The 18,250-nt window shown below is 33.3% G+C and overlaps 1 protein-coding gene across 2 annotated transcripts in view; it reads right to left on the reverse strand.

The window, feature by feature from the left end:
• LOC106464683 (mitogen-activated protein kinase kinase kinase 9-like) overlaps positions 1–18,250 on the reverse strand; it is a 78,630-nt gene that overhangs the window by 40,567 nt on the left and 19,813 nt on the right. For both annotated transcript variants that reach the window (XR_002611812.1, XM_013924841.2), the window contains exon 2: positions 1,484–1,664. Coding sequence is in view for 1 of the 2 variants with exons in the window: in XM_013924841.2 (XP_013780295.1) it covers positions 1,484–1,664 (181 nt within the window). In the remaining variant the exon portion in view is untranslated. The remainder of the gene's footprint in view (positions 1–1,483; positions 1,665–18,250) is intronic.

Genomic DNA, 18,250 nt, shown 5'->3' on the forward strand with positions numbered 1-18,250 from the left:
GAACATTCTGAGTTTTGTCTTCTTTTAAGTACAATAAATCATTAGTAAAAAATAGCATAAATTAGAAATAAGTTATACATATATATATATATATATATATATAAGGGACTTTTAGCCAATTATTGTAAAGATTTGAACAAATAGAAAAACACTTGGTATAGTTCTTTAGATAAATAATATTATTTCTGCAAGTTTTTAGCATCGTTACCAGATCTTTAAAGGGACAAAATATTATAGAGCATTTATTCAACAAAGTTCTTTAAAATGTTTGGCTAAAATTCTGACCTCACATTTCTTTTTCTCATGACAATTTCAACTAATTTCTTTGTAATTTCATATTTTAGCCACATTTCTTCATTATTTGCATAACTTTTCAGTATCTAATGGGACAGATCAATTGTTCAGGTATATATTCATCAAGCCCAGTTTTCAAATTAATTTCTGAAATGTATTTTGCAAATAAACGTAACACCAAAAATATTGTCAAAACCTTATGTAATGTATATTTTAAAATATTTCTACAAATAAATTAAAAATATGCAATTATGAAGTTGAACTTATAATTCTAATAAAACACTTTACTACTTGAATCATCACCAAATTTACTGGTGCTACAACTTCCAAGAACAGTCTAGGCCTTTGTTAACAAAGAACCTAGACTTTACAGTTGATTTCACCTTTCTAGAGATAAAATTCTCAATTATCTTTCTTTCTGAGGTATCTTATCAATAATTTGACTATTACAGTTTAAAGTATTAAACACTGGTTGTAAGCAAACTCATCTTTTCTAACACATTCCAACATATACAAGAGTGAAGACTGACATTAGCAATAAGTGCTTTTTATATACTGTATGTTGATGACTGATCAGATTTGGCCATATGACTTCCATTTGATATCATACATTACACTGTTTTTAAATGGCATTATAACAACATGCATAAATATTCTTGTCATGAGACTTGATACAACAAAAGTCAAACCAACATACAGATGGACTCTACATAAGCTTTCCTAAAACACAAATCAAATTTTCTCTCCAAATTTTTTTTGAATATCATGTTATGGTAGTGTAACTTTATATCCTCATAGATGGAATATTCAAAATGCTATAAGCTGGAGTTAGAAATGATTATATGAAGCCTATTCACATTCAAACTAAAGCACATCAAATAGGAAAATAGGAAGCAGTCAACAATTCAAAGGTAACTTCTTACTGCCAGTTATCCTACTTCCATTAACAATGTTATCATCCATGTAAAAGTATTACTGACAGCATTAAACAGATCAACTTTTGCTCTTTCTGTTTCTCTTTTTTAGAGGAAACTATTACCAATAAAAACAAATAAAAAATCATACCAAATATCAATGGGTAGTTATCATCACATACACACATATGTATACGTATGTATAAATTTACATCTTTTGGATACTCTTAGACTCAAACAATTTTGAAAGATAACAGAATATGGAATCAACCAACCTCCAAACATCACTAGCTTTGGAGTACGTTGAGGACTTTATGACTTCTGGTGCCATCCAGGCATATGTTCCAGCTGCTGACATTCGAGTGGTTTTATACAATTCTCTGGCTAGTCCAAAGTCTGTGATCTTCAAAGTTTTCTGCTTTAGGTCACCAGTATCCAATGGCTCACTCAACAAAACTAGGAAAGGATGAACAACAATACATTCACAATAATGACTGAAGCATAAGCAAAATTATGTGAACAATATTCCTTTTTAAATACAAAAATTAACAAAACTGAGGTACGTGTACATGGTACAATATTAAAACTGTTAAAGATTAATCCTTACAAGACAATACTTACTATAGTTGAGGTTCACTATATAATAATAATGCTAAAATAAAAAAATATACTCTCTAAATACTTATCATGGTCAAGAAACACAGCATGTTGATATTCATACTTGGCAATACATACTCTTAATACCATATTAACCAAATACAAAGTATTCAACATAGATATTAATTACAATTTACAGATTTTGCAGTAAGCTCAAAACAAAACTATAATGATATTAAAACTTGCAAAAAACACCCTCTTACAAATTCTCAACAAAACCATGGTACATTACATAAAAATAATACACTATATAGCAAATCATACTGTTTTAGCACAGTATACCCATTACTAATTATGGAATGTGACAATATCCTACAAACTTACAAATACAATAATGAAACAGTGCAACAAACTTCCTGTAAACAACACTAATTATAAAAAAATATAATAATAGACTACACTAAAAAAGCACACTTACTACAAACAGTACTAAAAAAAAAATACTGACCACTATAGACTACAATCCAAAGCTCAAGGTGAAAACTACAAGCAAGATATGATTGTGTTAAATAAGGTCAGTATGTTTTTATCAGTAAAATATGGAGCATTAAAATCAGGAAAGTGATACCAGTGATTTGAGAATGGGCTAATACCAAGTACTTTTACCCAACTACTATTGAGATAAGTACTGACTAGAAATTCCAAAAAACCTCAATGTTTTAAAATTTTCTGGAAGGAATAGACAATTCTCTGTACAGAAAGCATAATATAATACATCATTTGACAGAGAAAACCTTTGGCTTTCTATTGGTTGTAATTAATATAATCTTATATGTCAGAGAGAACTATTGGCAAGTTCTGAGCAAGAGGGGTCTGATTTTCTATCTTATTGCCCTGTAACTAAATAAGATTGAAGGCTATGTAAATTATGCTTTGCTTGAGTGATGACAACAGTATAATGAGTAACTTATGTTAAATTTCATACTTCTCAAAGGGGTGGTAAAAAAATTAGAGAAGAGGGAAGACAAGAACAACAAATGTCACAGTTCTCATACTAGTGGAGATTGATAAATCTTCTTTAAAGTATTTCCTTATAAAATTAAGAACTTAAAACTTAAATAACACTAAGCTTTGGTTTATGTTCTGATGTTCTGATGATGTCTATGCTCTGATGCTGAGTTTATTCATATACATTGATAATAAAGTACTTTAATTAAATTTTGAATGTAACTCCGTGAAAGGTTGTAACATGCGCACTTTGACCTACCCGAGATGAAAGGGTTAATCATGTGGTACTTTCAAATGGCTTTATTTACTTGCAACTTATTGTCATTGATGAAACCTGTTAGAAGTTGGTGGTGGACAGCTGTGTGCAAACTGTATGCTTATTAGTTCATTGTGGTACAAAGTACAAAGCAAAGTACTTGTGATTGCCTTGTGTATAGGGTGTTTTGCAGTGCATATTCAATAACCTGGGGGTCAAGTCTCATGCATTCTGACAAATTCTTGTGTGTACGGGACCTAGGAGTTCAGGTTAACTAGAACCCTGTGTGTATAATTTCATGTTTATACCATACATGTAAGATTTCATTTTCTTATACTCTGTACAAATAAGTATTTTACAAACAAATTCAAACCATTATGATATTTATGTCAACCTTATACAAATAATTATTCCACATAAAGCCTCAAGTTTTTTCTTTCTGTTATACAGTAAGCAACCTACACTGACTCTCAAGTTGGTAAGAACTCTCATTTCTTCCATACAAATAAGTATTCAACACACACACACAACCTAAAAATGAAGTTGTTCCCCTCCATACGTCTATTATATACAAAGCCTCTGTTCACAGATGCTTCCTCTGTAAAACAATGAGTAACAAATACTCTACACATGTGACATACACAAATAACCTGAAACTGATGTCTTGTTTCCTTTATACAAGTGTTATATATATGTCCTCAAGTCACAGACATTTCCTGTGTAGGAAATATGTGACAAAAATTCTACGGAATCTATACATACAAATAACCTGAAATTGATGTCGTTTGCCTCATACAATCAACATATGTGTAACCTCAAGTCACACGTTTCCTCTGAAGCAAATAAATGACGAGTATTCTACACACGCCACCATCAACTTGTCATATTTATTCTATAAAACAAAACAAGTTACATGATGAGATTCTAAATCCAATCTCAAGCCCAAAAGGTCTATCTCTAGCATATACCAATGTTCCACCTACAACTTTAAGTTACAAAACTACATCAATATATCACAAACAATATTCTAACATACACATAAAAGTCACTATAACATTGTTTTTGCGTTTTTTAATGAAATATATTTTAAATGAAAGATGTTCAAGCTGGTTAGGAATATACAATATATTATTTCCGAGCTTGTTTTGTACCAAATATATATATATATATATATATATTTTTTTTTTCAATAATATCTGTGTATCCAATATCAACTAAGTCAACATTTGATATGAACAGTTTCATTTCACATGGTATATAATTCTTATAAGCATTACAATTATATACACATATAACTACCATAGTTACCAGGTTAGCTCTTCTTTACAGCAAACTAAGTCCATTACAGCCATATAGTTAGTCACAAACATTGATACAATAATAATAAAAAAGGATAAATATAGTATTAGCCAGTAGGTGCATTTTATAACAAACACTCCTGGATGTAACACAGAGTTACTTGATATTCAGGTAGATTTGAAACTAGTATCATATGCACACTTAAAAGTAGAGCCTGTTTCCAGTAAATACTTAAAGTTGACATGTATTAAAAATCTCTCTCTCTCTCTCTCACACACACACACACACACATATATATATATATATATATATATATATATATTTAAAGCAGAGCTGTCCACCTGTTCATATGGTGTCAAAAGTTGTTTCAAAGAACTGGTTGAAACCACTTTGATGACATTTGAAAGACAAATCCTCAAATATAAACAGTTTAAGGGGATGTGCAACTAGACACACACAGTTAACCTCTGGCAGCCATTTAAATTTTACTACCTTAATGCTATGAATAATGACTTAACTGAGGTACCTTTGGATCTGACAAACTGTTCATGTTCTGAGGTACAAATGCAAGGGAACAGATCACACTTATTTCAAGCCTGGCAATACCAACTGTGACATTTTTGGCATAATTTACATTGTAATGTATAATCAGTGGTTGCCTGCATAATCAAAATTTGAATTTCTAGACTTATCAAAGTCAATTCTAGGTCAGTATTAGTAGATTCATAATTTCTGACTTTGTTTCTTCCTATTTAGCAAGTGGTGCCTCCTGGACACTGATTAACGACCTGTAAAAAGACTAATCAAGTCTGACAGTTTATTATTATTTCATAAAAACCTATGTGTTAAACTGTTAATGATGGTGGAATTACATTAATTATTTCTAATCATGTTATGGTTTTAAATTGTTCTTACGTTAGGTAATGGTTGGATAATTTTAAGTTCCGTTAAACAATCAATGAATAATTTTTGTTTTTTCTGCATAATCTGTAATTTTATGGTGCATAATCTCAAACTGGGCCGCCTTTTGTTTTGCCGTATCTGTAACACGTACTCATATACAATAAATGCACGCGCTTCTGCCCAACAACACCACTATTCCAACTTCTTATTCGATTAAGATGGGGACTATTCTCTAACGCAACTATTCTCTAACGCAACCAATCTTTTTGGCATGGGTGCTTACCGAATGATCTGGGATTTAGCAACTTAACGTTAGAACAGTCTTTCCCAATGTTTCCTTTTCTGTATTTCTAGAATAAAAAACAGCATTCCATACACTCTTGTGACCAGTTAATTATTAGCACTCAGGTTCTACAGAACGAGGAACATGGCGCATTTTTCATAAAACGTTCCGTAACTGTAAATACTTGAAAATGGCACACACACACACACACAAAGTACTTCATGTTGGGTGCCAAATCACCTAGATAAACTGAGCGAGAGGTATAAAGACAATACAGTCATACGCTAAAACGTGCTTCAGGAGTAACATACAGGTGGGTGAGAAAATATTAAGAATAAAACTAGTTTATAAACAGCGATTACGTAACTTGGAGAGAAAAAAACGACACATTTATATCTAAATGTTTGGAGATTGTAACAGAACCAGTACGAAGTGACAAAGATTACGCGTGGTGGTCGGTTTAATATGACACTTAATGGAAAAAGTTGATAAAAGGAATATTATTGCAAAACTATTTTAAGGTCCTTGATTTTCACTACACTTTTATCTGTAACTCGTGACTGATAAAATTTTATTATACAAAATTCCAAATTAAATACAACTCTAGCATTTTAACAGTTTAAATTTTATTGATTCCTTAAAGTTGATATGTATTAAAATCTCTCTCTCACACACACATGAATATATAAATGAAGCCAATAAACAAAAGAAAAATAATAAATGTGAAGAGGGGAAATATATATATATATACTAAGACTACCATAAAGGCAGTGCTAACAGTGCCTACGAAAACATTAGTTAGGGGAAACGACGATGCCACAGTGGGTATATAATAACCAAATAAAAAAATGCGGAACGTATGAAATACATCTTCAGCGAAAAATATCAACTTAGAAAAAAAAAAAATTTTAGTTATCTCAAAGTGAACTGGCACAATAACCGACAATCCTGTAAAGATCATTTAGTAGGAAAAAACGTCTGAAAATATTAGTACGAACAAAGGTTGAATCACAGGTTTCCAAACAGTGTGGTCTGCGAACCATAGGAGTCCGCAGAACAGTTAAGCGAAGTCCACGAGAAGTCAGCCGCAATAGAGGTAATTTGCTTGTTTGTAATTAAGCACAGAGCTTCACAGTGGACCATCTGTGCTCTGCCCACCACGAGTATCGAAATCCGGTTTCTAGCGTTGTAAGTCCGCAGATATGTCGCTGTGTTACTGGTGGGTAATAACGAGAGAAATAACCCACAGTAGTAACAGCTTATGGAAATTAAAACTACACATTGGTGGTGGTTCGCGGAAAGATGAACATTTTGGAACTCCTACGTAAGGAGACCGTCTACAACATCTAGTAGGAAAAAAAACAGGTGTTCCAAAAACAGACGTGAGCCTAGGGTAATGTCAGCATGTCAGTTTTCTCTTTTGAACTTCTAGTTCTTTAGTACAGAGTTACAATAACACACAACCACCCACACTACACATATATGTTGGTATCAGAAACGAATACCTATCCTACTAAAGAATAAGACCGCTGTTTATTCCACACAACAGAAATATCTCCAATACTTGAATAAAGATGCATGTTATGCTAATATGATAATAGATTGGCAACAACTATTTATAAGCCTAAGGAAAAGTATTATTGATGGTGGAACATACTATATGTTACGACAGAACATTGGTCTGCCTACCTCCAATACTGACCAGTTAAATGATATAACATGAAGCTCCTGTAAACTACCCAAACTTCCTATAGCGCCCTGGAGAAATCCAAGCAACGTTTCTTTCACTCGTGCTAGTAACACGGAGAAAAACTCATTAATGTTAAACCTGATTACTGATCATGTTATATAAACATCCATTACACGTATTGGTATCAGAACAGACTTATATTACTCCTAACTCAACCGATGTCATCCATCAAACAAGAACAGCTATACATGTTAGACTCTCCTTACTGATGGAGACATGTTTCGGTAACCGCTTTATGAAAACTCTACCTTACAGTATCGATTCTTTGTTCGAGAATGTTCTGAAAGGGGCGTTCTGCTTTATGGCTATTTCGCTATAACTTAAACTGTTTGTAATGTTGTCAGTTACATTATCACAAAAAAAAATTCACTTCCTAAACACAAACACACGGAGAGTGAAATAAATGGTTATAAGTAAGAAATCACAAGTGAATTCCATTAAATCTTTTGAAAGGCGAAATTCGAAATTTCAATTGATCTTTGTTCTTCTCTTATTTTGATTATAATTAGTTTATTGCTCAATCAACCAGGTTATACACATGTCTGGGAGAATGATGATGGTCAAGATTTGTATTTTTTAAGAGTCCAATGAAAGTAAACCGTAAATAGTTAATTTACATGATGTTCTGATATTGCCCAGGATTCTGTGTGACAATTACTTGCTGTTTACTAGAAGATAAATTCAAGAATAAAACAGGAGAACTGTGTTACCTCTCTATAGTTATGTAGTATCACGGGGATAGAAGATATTACCTGTTTTTAATACCTTGAAATATTAAATTAAGCTGTTCTGCCAAATTGCGGCTCTCTCATATAACTTATTACACTTATAACTATTTCTCTATTTCATTTTAATTATATACTAAATTACCTACTTACAGCGTAATAATTATCTAACCATAAAGTTAATAAACTAATTCATGATATTTAAAAGCACGCGAGAGCAACAGGAAAAAAAAATACAACAGTCAGAAAAAAGAAAGCCAGTAAAGTCCACTTCAATTAACTAAGGAATAAATACGTAATCCTATAATGTACACTCCACCATTATATGAAGCCTGGTCTTATTCTCTCGATTTGCCCTTGTCCAAGGTTATTGATGAGGGGTGGAATTCCCCGAAACTGGTATACCTCAGTGACTAGTGGTAAATCGAATGATACATTAGGCTTCACATCTGTTATTTAGTATAACGAATACCTATACAACCAAAAAAGGGTCACCTGATCAGATAAATCATTCGAAAGTTATTAGTTCCTTGTCTCAAACACGCCTACATCTAGACTGGCAAAAAATTTTAACAGTAACCCTAAATTTTGAAAATCTTTACGTCACCCTCTTTAAAGTTTTATGTGTAAAGAAATATATTAGGGCATACAACTAAATTGGTTTTAGATACTGATATACAGAAGTTGACATTGCTAATATTCTGCTGGTCAGTATATCTAAGTTGTTTATATAGCCCAGCTGTGGTATTCATGGCTAAATCTTTGCTGGTCAGTACAAATTGTTCAGAACGCCCAATGGTCATTTCCTTGGTTAATTTTCTGCTGGTTATTACAAGCTGTTTATAAAACCCAAATATAGTCTCTATGATTAATTTTCTGTTGGACAGTTTAAGCTGTTTATAAAACCCAACAATGGTCTCTGTGATTAATCTCCTGCTGGTCAATATAAGCTGTTTATAATACCCAGCTGTAGTTTTGTAATGTACATAAAATACCTGTCAGTCCACCAATTTTGTAGTCTACGACAAGTATTATAAGATTTAACACTGAGCACAAGGCAACCTTCAAGAAGTGTGTGGAGTGAAAGTTTCTCCTACATACATGTATGTATGATAGCTGATGAATCCTAGCGAAGTTGTTTGATTCTCAACACCCCCCACCCCTACAGCTTTGAGGCCCGCAGGCTTACTTTCGCTGATCCCTACCTGACTTCCAAGGGCAATCTCTTTCCTGCACTGTCACACATAAAGCCAGCCATACGATGGCGCCATGGTGTAATGTACTAGATTTTTTGGCGTCTGGGACACGCCATGTTCGTTTAATAACCCAAATCTTCAGCGAGAGAGCTTGGAATTGATGTCAAGTCAAACTTTTCCTCGCATATATGTATTTTAATGAAGATTTTACATCGTACAAGTAACATAACGGTATATAATAAGTGATTTAATTATAATTATTATACATCTTTCAGTTGGTTGATTATTTCGATAATTTGAAGAATGGCCAAGACACAGAAACACAAATAAGAAAAAATCTCCATGTTAAAGCCTACGCCGCTTTGTCTCTCCTTCCCCCTTTCAGTATTTGTATTTTGTTTGACTAGGCAATAATTTGAAAAAATATTCATTCTACTGTTTAAAAATAAAAACGGAGAAAACGTTTAAGTTATCACTCATTTAAAATCTTAATTGTTTTAATTGTCAATCGTTTGGCATTCACTTTTTAAATACGGTAATTACTGGGACCCACGGACGAAGTAGAAACCCGCCGTTTCACATCGCAAAAACATAAAATAAAAATATTTCTAGATGGTGCTGAGCACATCATCCTAGCCAATAATTTGGCAAACATATTTTAACAATCATTATAATAACAGATGAAAGAAACTTCGATTGCAAAGAATCATATGTACCGATAAGACAAACGTTAATACTGAAATGTTCCAACTTTACAGCAAACAAATATTTGAATTTTTGGATGGTTTCAGCTTTAACTGTAGTTTTAAATTTCAAATTACTTCACTATTTCATATTGATATCACACTTTATAACAAGTCCACGGCTCAAAGACGTACACATTTGATAGGCCCTGACCTACTTTGTTGCCTAAAGCCAAAAATCAAACAAGTCTATTGAAACGAAAACAATTAAAACGCCATTCTCAAACCTTTGACGATCTTCCAATTGTTTGGAAGGACAAAGGCATCTACTAAACCTGTCACTGTCCTACCACGTGGTCTCAGTTAATAGAAGGCTTAACAAACGACTACTAACAATGTGAAAATTCAAGCTCATGCAAGAAACATAAATGTTTCTCACATTTGTTTTGGGCCATACACAAGTCAAGAAAGTTAGTTTGCGACTATATAATACACGGGAAACAAAAATATACGTAAAATTTTATGTGTACATATCTTCTACAAAAGAACGATTTTACAAAACAGTTCAGAAGATCAGATGAATCCAAGTTTTTATTGATAAAACATGTAACACAGTCACACAACTAGTATTATATAAGTAAGGCAAGCCGTATGTGAAACATAAGGATCAAGAGCTTATGACACTGACAGTCTGAGAGCAAGTTGAACTTTAATGTAGGATTTTTAAAAAAGTGGGTTTACATAATTCTCACTAGTACTGTATAAATTTCTGTTTAAGACAAAGTTAAATTGCAAACAATATAACATCATGGAATGTATTTAGACATGTGACACAAGTAATTTTAAGAACTTGAGTGAAAGCAAAGAAGAATATATAATATATGTCAACCACACAATATCTGCCATATCTAGTGCCGATGGGGCCTTTCGCCTTATACCAAGGTTCATCAGGGGAGACGACAGTCATATTATTGGTCTAGGCTCTATTTATATCATCAGTTGCGTGAACAACTATAATATGATGAACTAAATTAGGTGAGTGAACCGTAATTGTTATGCATTTTATTTAAACGATCTACTGTTTAACTGTTTAAACAATTACGGTAAGGATTAATAACAGAACATTATTTATTTATTATTAAACACCATGGGGTAACTTACGTAGAATATATCTAAACTGACAATTGTAACACAAGTAACGCCATGGGGTGCTACTAAAGCATGTGGTCTATACAGATACTATCATCACCACCGTTTTAACTTTCGTTCATTTGCAATTGGCGCCATTTATTACAAACAACGCTTTTAAACTAATAAAGTACAAAATACCATTAGATAACGTTTTGGGTAAATATAATCGGAATGAAATAAGTTCCAACAATCAAAACTAGCACAACTATAACCCAAATTTAAGGTAATCTTTTGAAACACACAACTTATCAAATTATTATTATTTGCTGACTATGTAACGTCGGTTGTGCCTAATGAAATCTTATTACCAGATGACATTCAAAGTGTTAAGCACACACTCAGAAAGAAGCGGGCTAACATACACAAATATTGTTTCTGCGCTTTGCTCTGAAAAGGCATAATACAATTACTACTAGCGTACTCACGATAGATTTACAATTGTTTGCTCTCAATCAAAATTGTATTAACTGCGTTTATACTTGGGTCAGTCACAAGTAACATCAAATTACTTGTTTAGGATAGTTAGAAATAACATTAAGGAATAAGTTGTTTAGGATACGTTTAAACTAACGTTAGTTATAGAATAACTTGCCAAAGGCATGTTTAAATGTTTAAACTTGTTAGAATAACAGCTTGTTTAGGATAATTTAAACTTGTACGAGGCATAAGTAACGTTACACAAGTAGCTTGCCAAAGACATGTTTAAACTTGTTACAATAATAACTTTGGGATAAGTTTAAATGTTTAAACTTGTTAGGATAATATCTTTTTAGGATAATTTAGACTTGTACGAGACACAAGTAACGTTACATAAGTAGCTTGCCTGAGACATGTTTAAACTTGTTACAATAATAGCTTGTTTAAGGTACGTTTAAACACGCACCACGCACAAGTAACGTTACATAAGTAGCTTGCCTGAGACATGTTTAAACTTGTTACAATAATAGCTTGTTTAAAGTACGTTTAAACACGCACAAGTAACGTTACGTAAGTAGCTTCCTATGGATAGGTTAAGTTTGTGCACATTACAAATAACAAAATAGCTTGCTTAGAATACGTTTAAATTAGCATCAGCTACAACAAAGGCGTTAGAGAATAGCGAAGCTGCTTTTAAACTGTACCAATTATGAGTAACACAACAGTGTTCATTTTAAACACACACACACCCCTGGAAAGCAGTGTTTATACAGCTGTTTAAAGCTAGTACTCCACGAGATAAAGATCTGTAACTTAAAACGCTTTATTTTATTATGTTTCACCACCTGGACTCTTCTTCACAGAATTTTTCTCAATCTGTGCCCAATTAAATCATATTTCTACTTTCACGAAATCGTAAGTCTGTCACAGTTTTTTGCAGAGTACAATCTCCCAGTAGCAGTGTTCGTGAAGCTATGTAAAACATATGGTGGGTAATAGAATCATGCATATTCAGATGGTTTTAATGAATTTCCTCAACTGCACGGACGACGGGCGAAGTGGCACGTCTACTCCAACCCACGTGCCCAATAGTGGGAATTATGCCAAAACAGGTACATGGGACTTCCTGACCTGAGGTCACACACAACTACACACCTATATGATACGGGGTTACAGCAGCGTGGGTAAAAAAGAGAGAGCTAAGGCTGGTTGTCGGTTGTGCTTGACGAAAACTTATAACCAGATGACATTCAAAGTGTTAAGCACACACTCAGAAAGAAGCGGGTTGACATATACAAACGTTGTTTCTGCGCTTTGCACTGAAAAGGCATAATACAAATCTTGCGAATGGCTAGGAAATACGAAATATATAGTTTGAAGTTACACCCTAAAGTTTCATATTAAAATTCAGAACACACTTTGAAAGAAAATAAAATAAAACCAGCTCTTTATGTCGGAAAAGTATTATTTAAAGTATTTTTATCTGCACACTTTTCTTCATTTGAGAGTTTATTAGGCAACGAATGCAGGACGTAGCAAAGAAAAACAATTACTTCTAAAGCTACAGGTAGGAAAAAAAAAGTACTCAAAAGATTAATGATCTAGTCCAGCAACATAGGTGCGCGTGGAATTACGTGTGTGTGTGTGAAAAGCGTATTATCAGTGTAGATAAATGCATAACGTAATAATACATTCAATGTAAAATACACTGACAGCGTAGCACTGACAAAACAACAGTATTTCCATTTGTGTTTTAATGAAAGGCTTTAAGAAGTGGAATCACAATTATTTTTTTAAATTGCCAAAGCCTATAAATTAAACGTGAGAAATGGAAGCAATACAGACGATGTTACTTGTTCTCAAAACAATTCAATTTAAACATCAGATATTTTCTACATTTGAAAAGTTTTAGTTGTCATTAATCCTCAATGTTAACATAGCATGTCAAAACGATATGGATCGTGCAAATTATACTATATCTTGTTAGACGAACACCATATGGATTGTGCAAATTATACTATATCTCCTTGTACGAACACCACATGGATTGTGCAAATTACGCCATACTTAGTTGTACAAACACCACATGGATTGTGCAAATTACACCATACTTAGTTGTACGAACACCACATGGATCGTGCAAATTATACTATACCTGTTTGTACAAACACCATATGGATCGTGCAAATTACACTGCACTTGGTTGTACAAACATATGGATGGTGTACTTTAAACTATAACTGGTTGTACAAACATATGGATGGTGTACATTAAACTATAACTGGTTGTACAAACACCATACGGATCGTGAAAATTATGCTATAATTGGCTGTACAAACACGATATGGATCGTGAAAACTACACTATCTCGTTCTACAAACACCACATGGATCGTGAAATTACACTACACTTCGTTGTACAAACATATAGATGGTGTACATTAAACTAACTGGTTGTACAAACACCACATGGATCGTGAAAATTATACTATAACTGGTTTTACAAACACCACATGGATCGTGCAAATGATACTATAATTAGATGTACAATCACGATATGGATCGTGAAAACTACACTGTACTTGGTTGTACAAACACCACATGGATCGTTAAAACTACACTATACTTGGTTGTACAAACATATGGATAGTGTACATTAAACTATTCAGTTAAACAAATACCACATGGATTGCTCTAATTATACAAAGTAGATTTTAGGAAACAACATCAGTTTCACAAATTTGTATAAATAAAATATTCAAACAACTATTGCACACGCGTATATATTCTAAAAGTATTACATGGGAATTACTTGAAAACTATATGAATTATATAAACAGAAAGCGGGTTTTATAGATCCTACGTGGATTAAATGAACGCTGCTTCAATTGTATAAACACATGGAACCAACAAATATGAACACTACATAGGATAAATGTACGTGTACAACTGTGCTACTACTTTAGTTGTTAACATTCTATACGTGTGATAACAAGAGTGAACGGCAAAGTCTGTCAAAGCAGCAGCTTTAATCATTAATTTATCGACACATTGTATTTAAACTAACTACAGAATCAGACAAAGGTTTTAATAACCACACCGACTTTCCATTGTGTGTAATAACCTGAAAAAAGGAAAAGAGGTGTGAACCCAGGTGTCTGTTGAGCCTAGAAAATTTCGGGGATGGGGGGTAATGTTTAAATCGAACAGTTTTAAGACACCACTTATATTCAGCTGTTTTTCTAGCCTTGCTATGAAGAGTGACCTTGGTTACGGAAGGCTGGAGTTTTAGTTTTATCCCTTTTCTGGCACAACAGCCGGTGGTGGCTATGCAGCAAGTTACTGATGCTGAGAGTAATGATGCGTAACAAGCAAGCCGCCCTCCCAGTGGTGACGGTATACTGATATGAAGGAAGGAGGAGACTATACACACACACACACACAACACTGCTGTACACTGACTGAAATGGGAAGAGGGCGGAAGAAAAGTTGGAAGAACAGATCGGTCTTCGCTACAATATATAAACAGTACGCTTCTACTTTATAGCAAAAAAAAAAATCTATAATTGGAATAAAACCGGAATTTACCATTATCATCCCCCAAAAACTGCTTATCATGTGTGCTCAATCTCATGACATTGATTATGCACTTTTGCATGACACTGCAATATCAACTGTAACAAGGTCATTCTTTAAAACACACATCTCGAACACTTTTCATTTACCCTTTAGGTGGAAGTTGGCTTCAAAGACCACGTTTAAGCAAAAGCGCAAAAGTCCATTGAGCCCTCATGAGGGAATGACAGGAATGTGGTCAAATAAGAATGCCGCTGCCAGTGCTTTCGACCATTTTTGTCATAAAAACAAAACAACAATAACAGCCGTTTATTTTAAAGGTGGTTTGAAGCTTGTGAACTTTTGGTTCGTGATCTTTCGTTAACCTCAAAATCCTTGTTTATTATTTTCTTATTTACAGTACCAGAATATATGCCCAGTTTCAATGGAATGGGTTTTTTTTTCTAGGAGTCGGAGGGTCCTGTTTTTCAACTTTGCGGATGAGAGCATTGCTCCCGATTGAAGTGCCGAGTTGAAGCCTGTGGTTGCCCTCAACATTCGGATTTGCGAGTTATTTCGTTTCCATGGAGAACATTAAAGACCACCTTCAAAATGTTGTGTCCTATAGCTCTACATCTCCGAAAGCCTGTGGTACCATCCTCCTGCCATAAAGCAACAGTAACATCATCACGTTGTCGAATGATCGAAAATTTGCTTTTAAAATGCGCTAAATATATCACCTCTGGCAACACGACATATATGATTCAACGGCACCAAAATAAAAAAAATACATGTATAATTTATTCACACAACGTCAGAATACTAATTTAAAATATAGATCGTTTTGTTTGGAATTTTGCAAGACCACTAGAAAGTTGACATTTTGAAAATGTGTCCTATTACGTACTCTTCAACATTTAAACTATCAAGATAATTGTTTATATAGCTACCCTTATATGTAGAGAATTTCGAATTTTTTCCCACTAAAAATTTATGAATTTGTTGAGACACAGAAAAGTATACCGTCTTCAAAATAATACTTAAAATTCCTGTGTCATTTCGCACTTTAAAGCCGTATTCCGATTTCAAGATAACTATAATATTTTTCTCTTGTTTGAAACCTTGAAGTGATATTTCGGCACCAAATTAAAGTTTAAAATCCCTGTAATATTCAAATATATTGTAGTAGTGTTTTGGCTCTCATATAACCCTTCGAACTCTAAACTTTTAATTACTTAACCTTCAAAGAATTTCGGTAAATGCTATCGATAATTTCAATAATTATGTCACATTTGATTTCCGTTTTAATACTCTAAATACCTTAACTTCAAGAGGTTTTCCTAGAGCTATAATGATAAATATTTACTTTACCTCAAAAATAAATTACCATATAAAATAACAATAGTGCTACGATAATTATGTTTAAATATATCTTTTTGCATTTACCGAAATAAATTTTAAAAAGCCTTATGAAACTTTTCTATTGTTGTTTAATTGCAACACTGCACAATCGGCCATCTCACTGTGCCCGTCACGGGGATAAAACCCAGGATTTCAGCGTTATGAGCATTCGAGTCTTAGCCACCAGAGAGCTTTCTGAAACTAATGAAGTTTCTCACAAAGCACGTTTGGCAAAATCGTATACAAAAATGGTCCAATTAATATGCAAGTTATATATTTTTTTTTTATAATCTGTTCCATGAAGCGGTTGCGATTACATACATTTTACCAATACATTTATCAACTCCCACGTATAGTTTTTTGCGTGGGGAGATTTCCACATTTCGAGTTATCTTTGATAAAAGTGCTTCATCGGCCGGTTATATTTCATCAAACTTCCGAGCGTGTAGCATTACATGAGATCGTTAAAAAGATAAGCCTCAAGAAAATATAATACACAAAAATACAACTTAATTAAAACTAAAGGCAAACACCCAATTTTAATTGTATTTGGTTTAAAATATCAATATATCCAATCTAGTCGCTCAATTAGACATAAATATTTAATATATGGCTTCTAAAAATTATTTTCTTCAAAACAAAATTATAAAAATATATTGAAATTCTACAGGTATCGCAGCCCGAAGACGCAAGTATACTTTCAGAAACTCATTGAAACCACTCTAAAGATATTAATAATCACACGCACTATATATTTTATAAACTGAAACAATCTTGCCATTATTTGCGTGACGATGATGATGACATTACTATTATCACTTGTATTTAAATGATAAAATAAGCGGTTGATGTACCTGATTGTATAGTTATTTTCAACCATTATAACAGTATTTGATGCTGTCAACCTGAACTGCACATTATGCGGCACATCAGTTAAACGTTCAGGTCAGAAATTCCTAAGGTTAAGGCAATCTCAATTTGGAACTGCTGACCAGAGGGAGGGCAACCAATCAGAAGCATATACGGTTACTCTTAATCAAATGGCAGAATTTAGTATTGCAATGATAATACCCACACAGTTGAAAGCACGAAGCATATTCAGAGGCATATCATGGTTCGAACCTTGATCTACAGTGGGCATGCTAACCATTAGGCTACACTCAACCCAAGTCCTATGACAAGATACAACACTCCAGATGTGTCATAAATTCTATATTCCTTTCACAAAGTTTCACGGCATATATTCCAGAAATGTCACAGTTCCATATTTTAATATTTAACGGAATGAAATTTTGATAAAAAATCTAGTTTCTGTTTTAAGTTTTTCATTTATTTTTCTTGTCAAGATGCACCACCTGTGCCTGATGTAAAAATCATAGAAAACTTAAATTTTATTCTATAGTTTCGTCCAAAATTCATCATACATTGTTTCTGCAAGTTTAGTCAATTTATGGTTTCTTCAACCTTCAAGCACACTGTTTCTACCACATTAATCAGTTGACAGTTTCTTCAAGCACACTGTTTCTACCACATTAATCAGTTGACAGTTTCTTCAAGCACACTGTTTCTACCACAATAATCAGTTGACAGTTTCTTCAAGCACACTGTTTCTACCACAATAATCAGTTGACAGTTTCTTCAGGCACACTGTTTCTACCACAATAATCAGTTGACAGTTTCTTCAAGCACACTATTTCTACCACATTAATCAGTTGACAGTTTCTTCAAGCACACTGTTTCTACCACATTAATCAGTTGACAGTTTCTTCAAGCGCACTG

The sequence above is a fragment of the Limulus polyphemus genome, unplaced genomic scaffold (genome assembly GCF_000517525.1).
Source record: "Limulus polyphemus unplaced genomic scaffold, Limulus_polyphemus-2.1.2 Scaffold1718, whole genome shotgun sequence".
In the NCBI taxonomy this organism is placed as follows: Eukaryota; Metazoa; Arthropoda; class Merostomata; order Xiphosura; family Limulidae; genus Limulus; species Limulus polyphemus.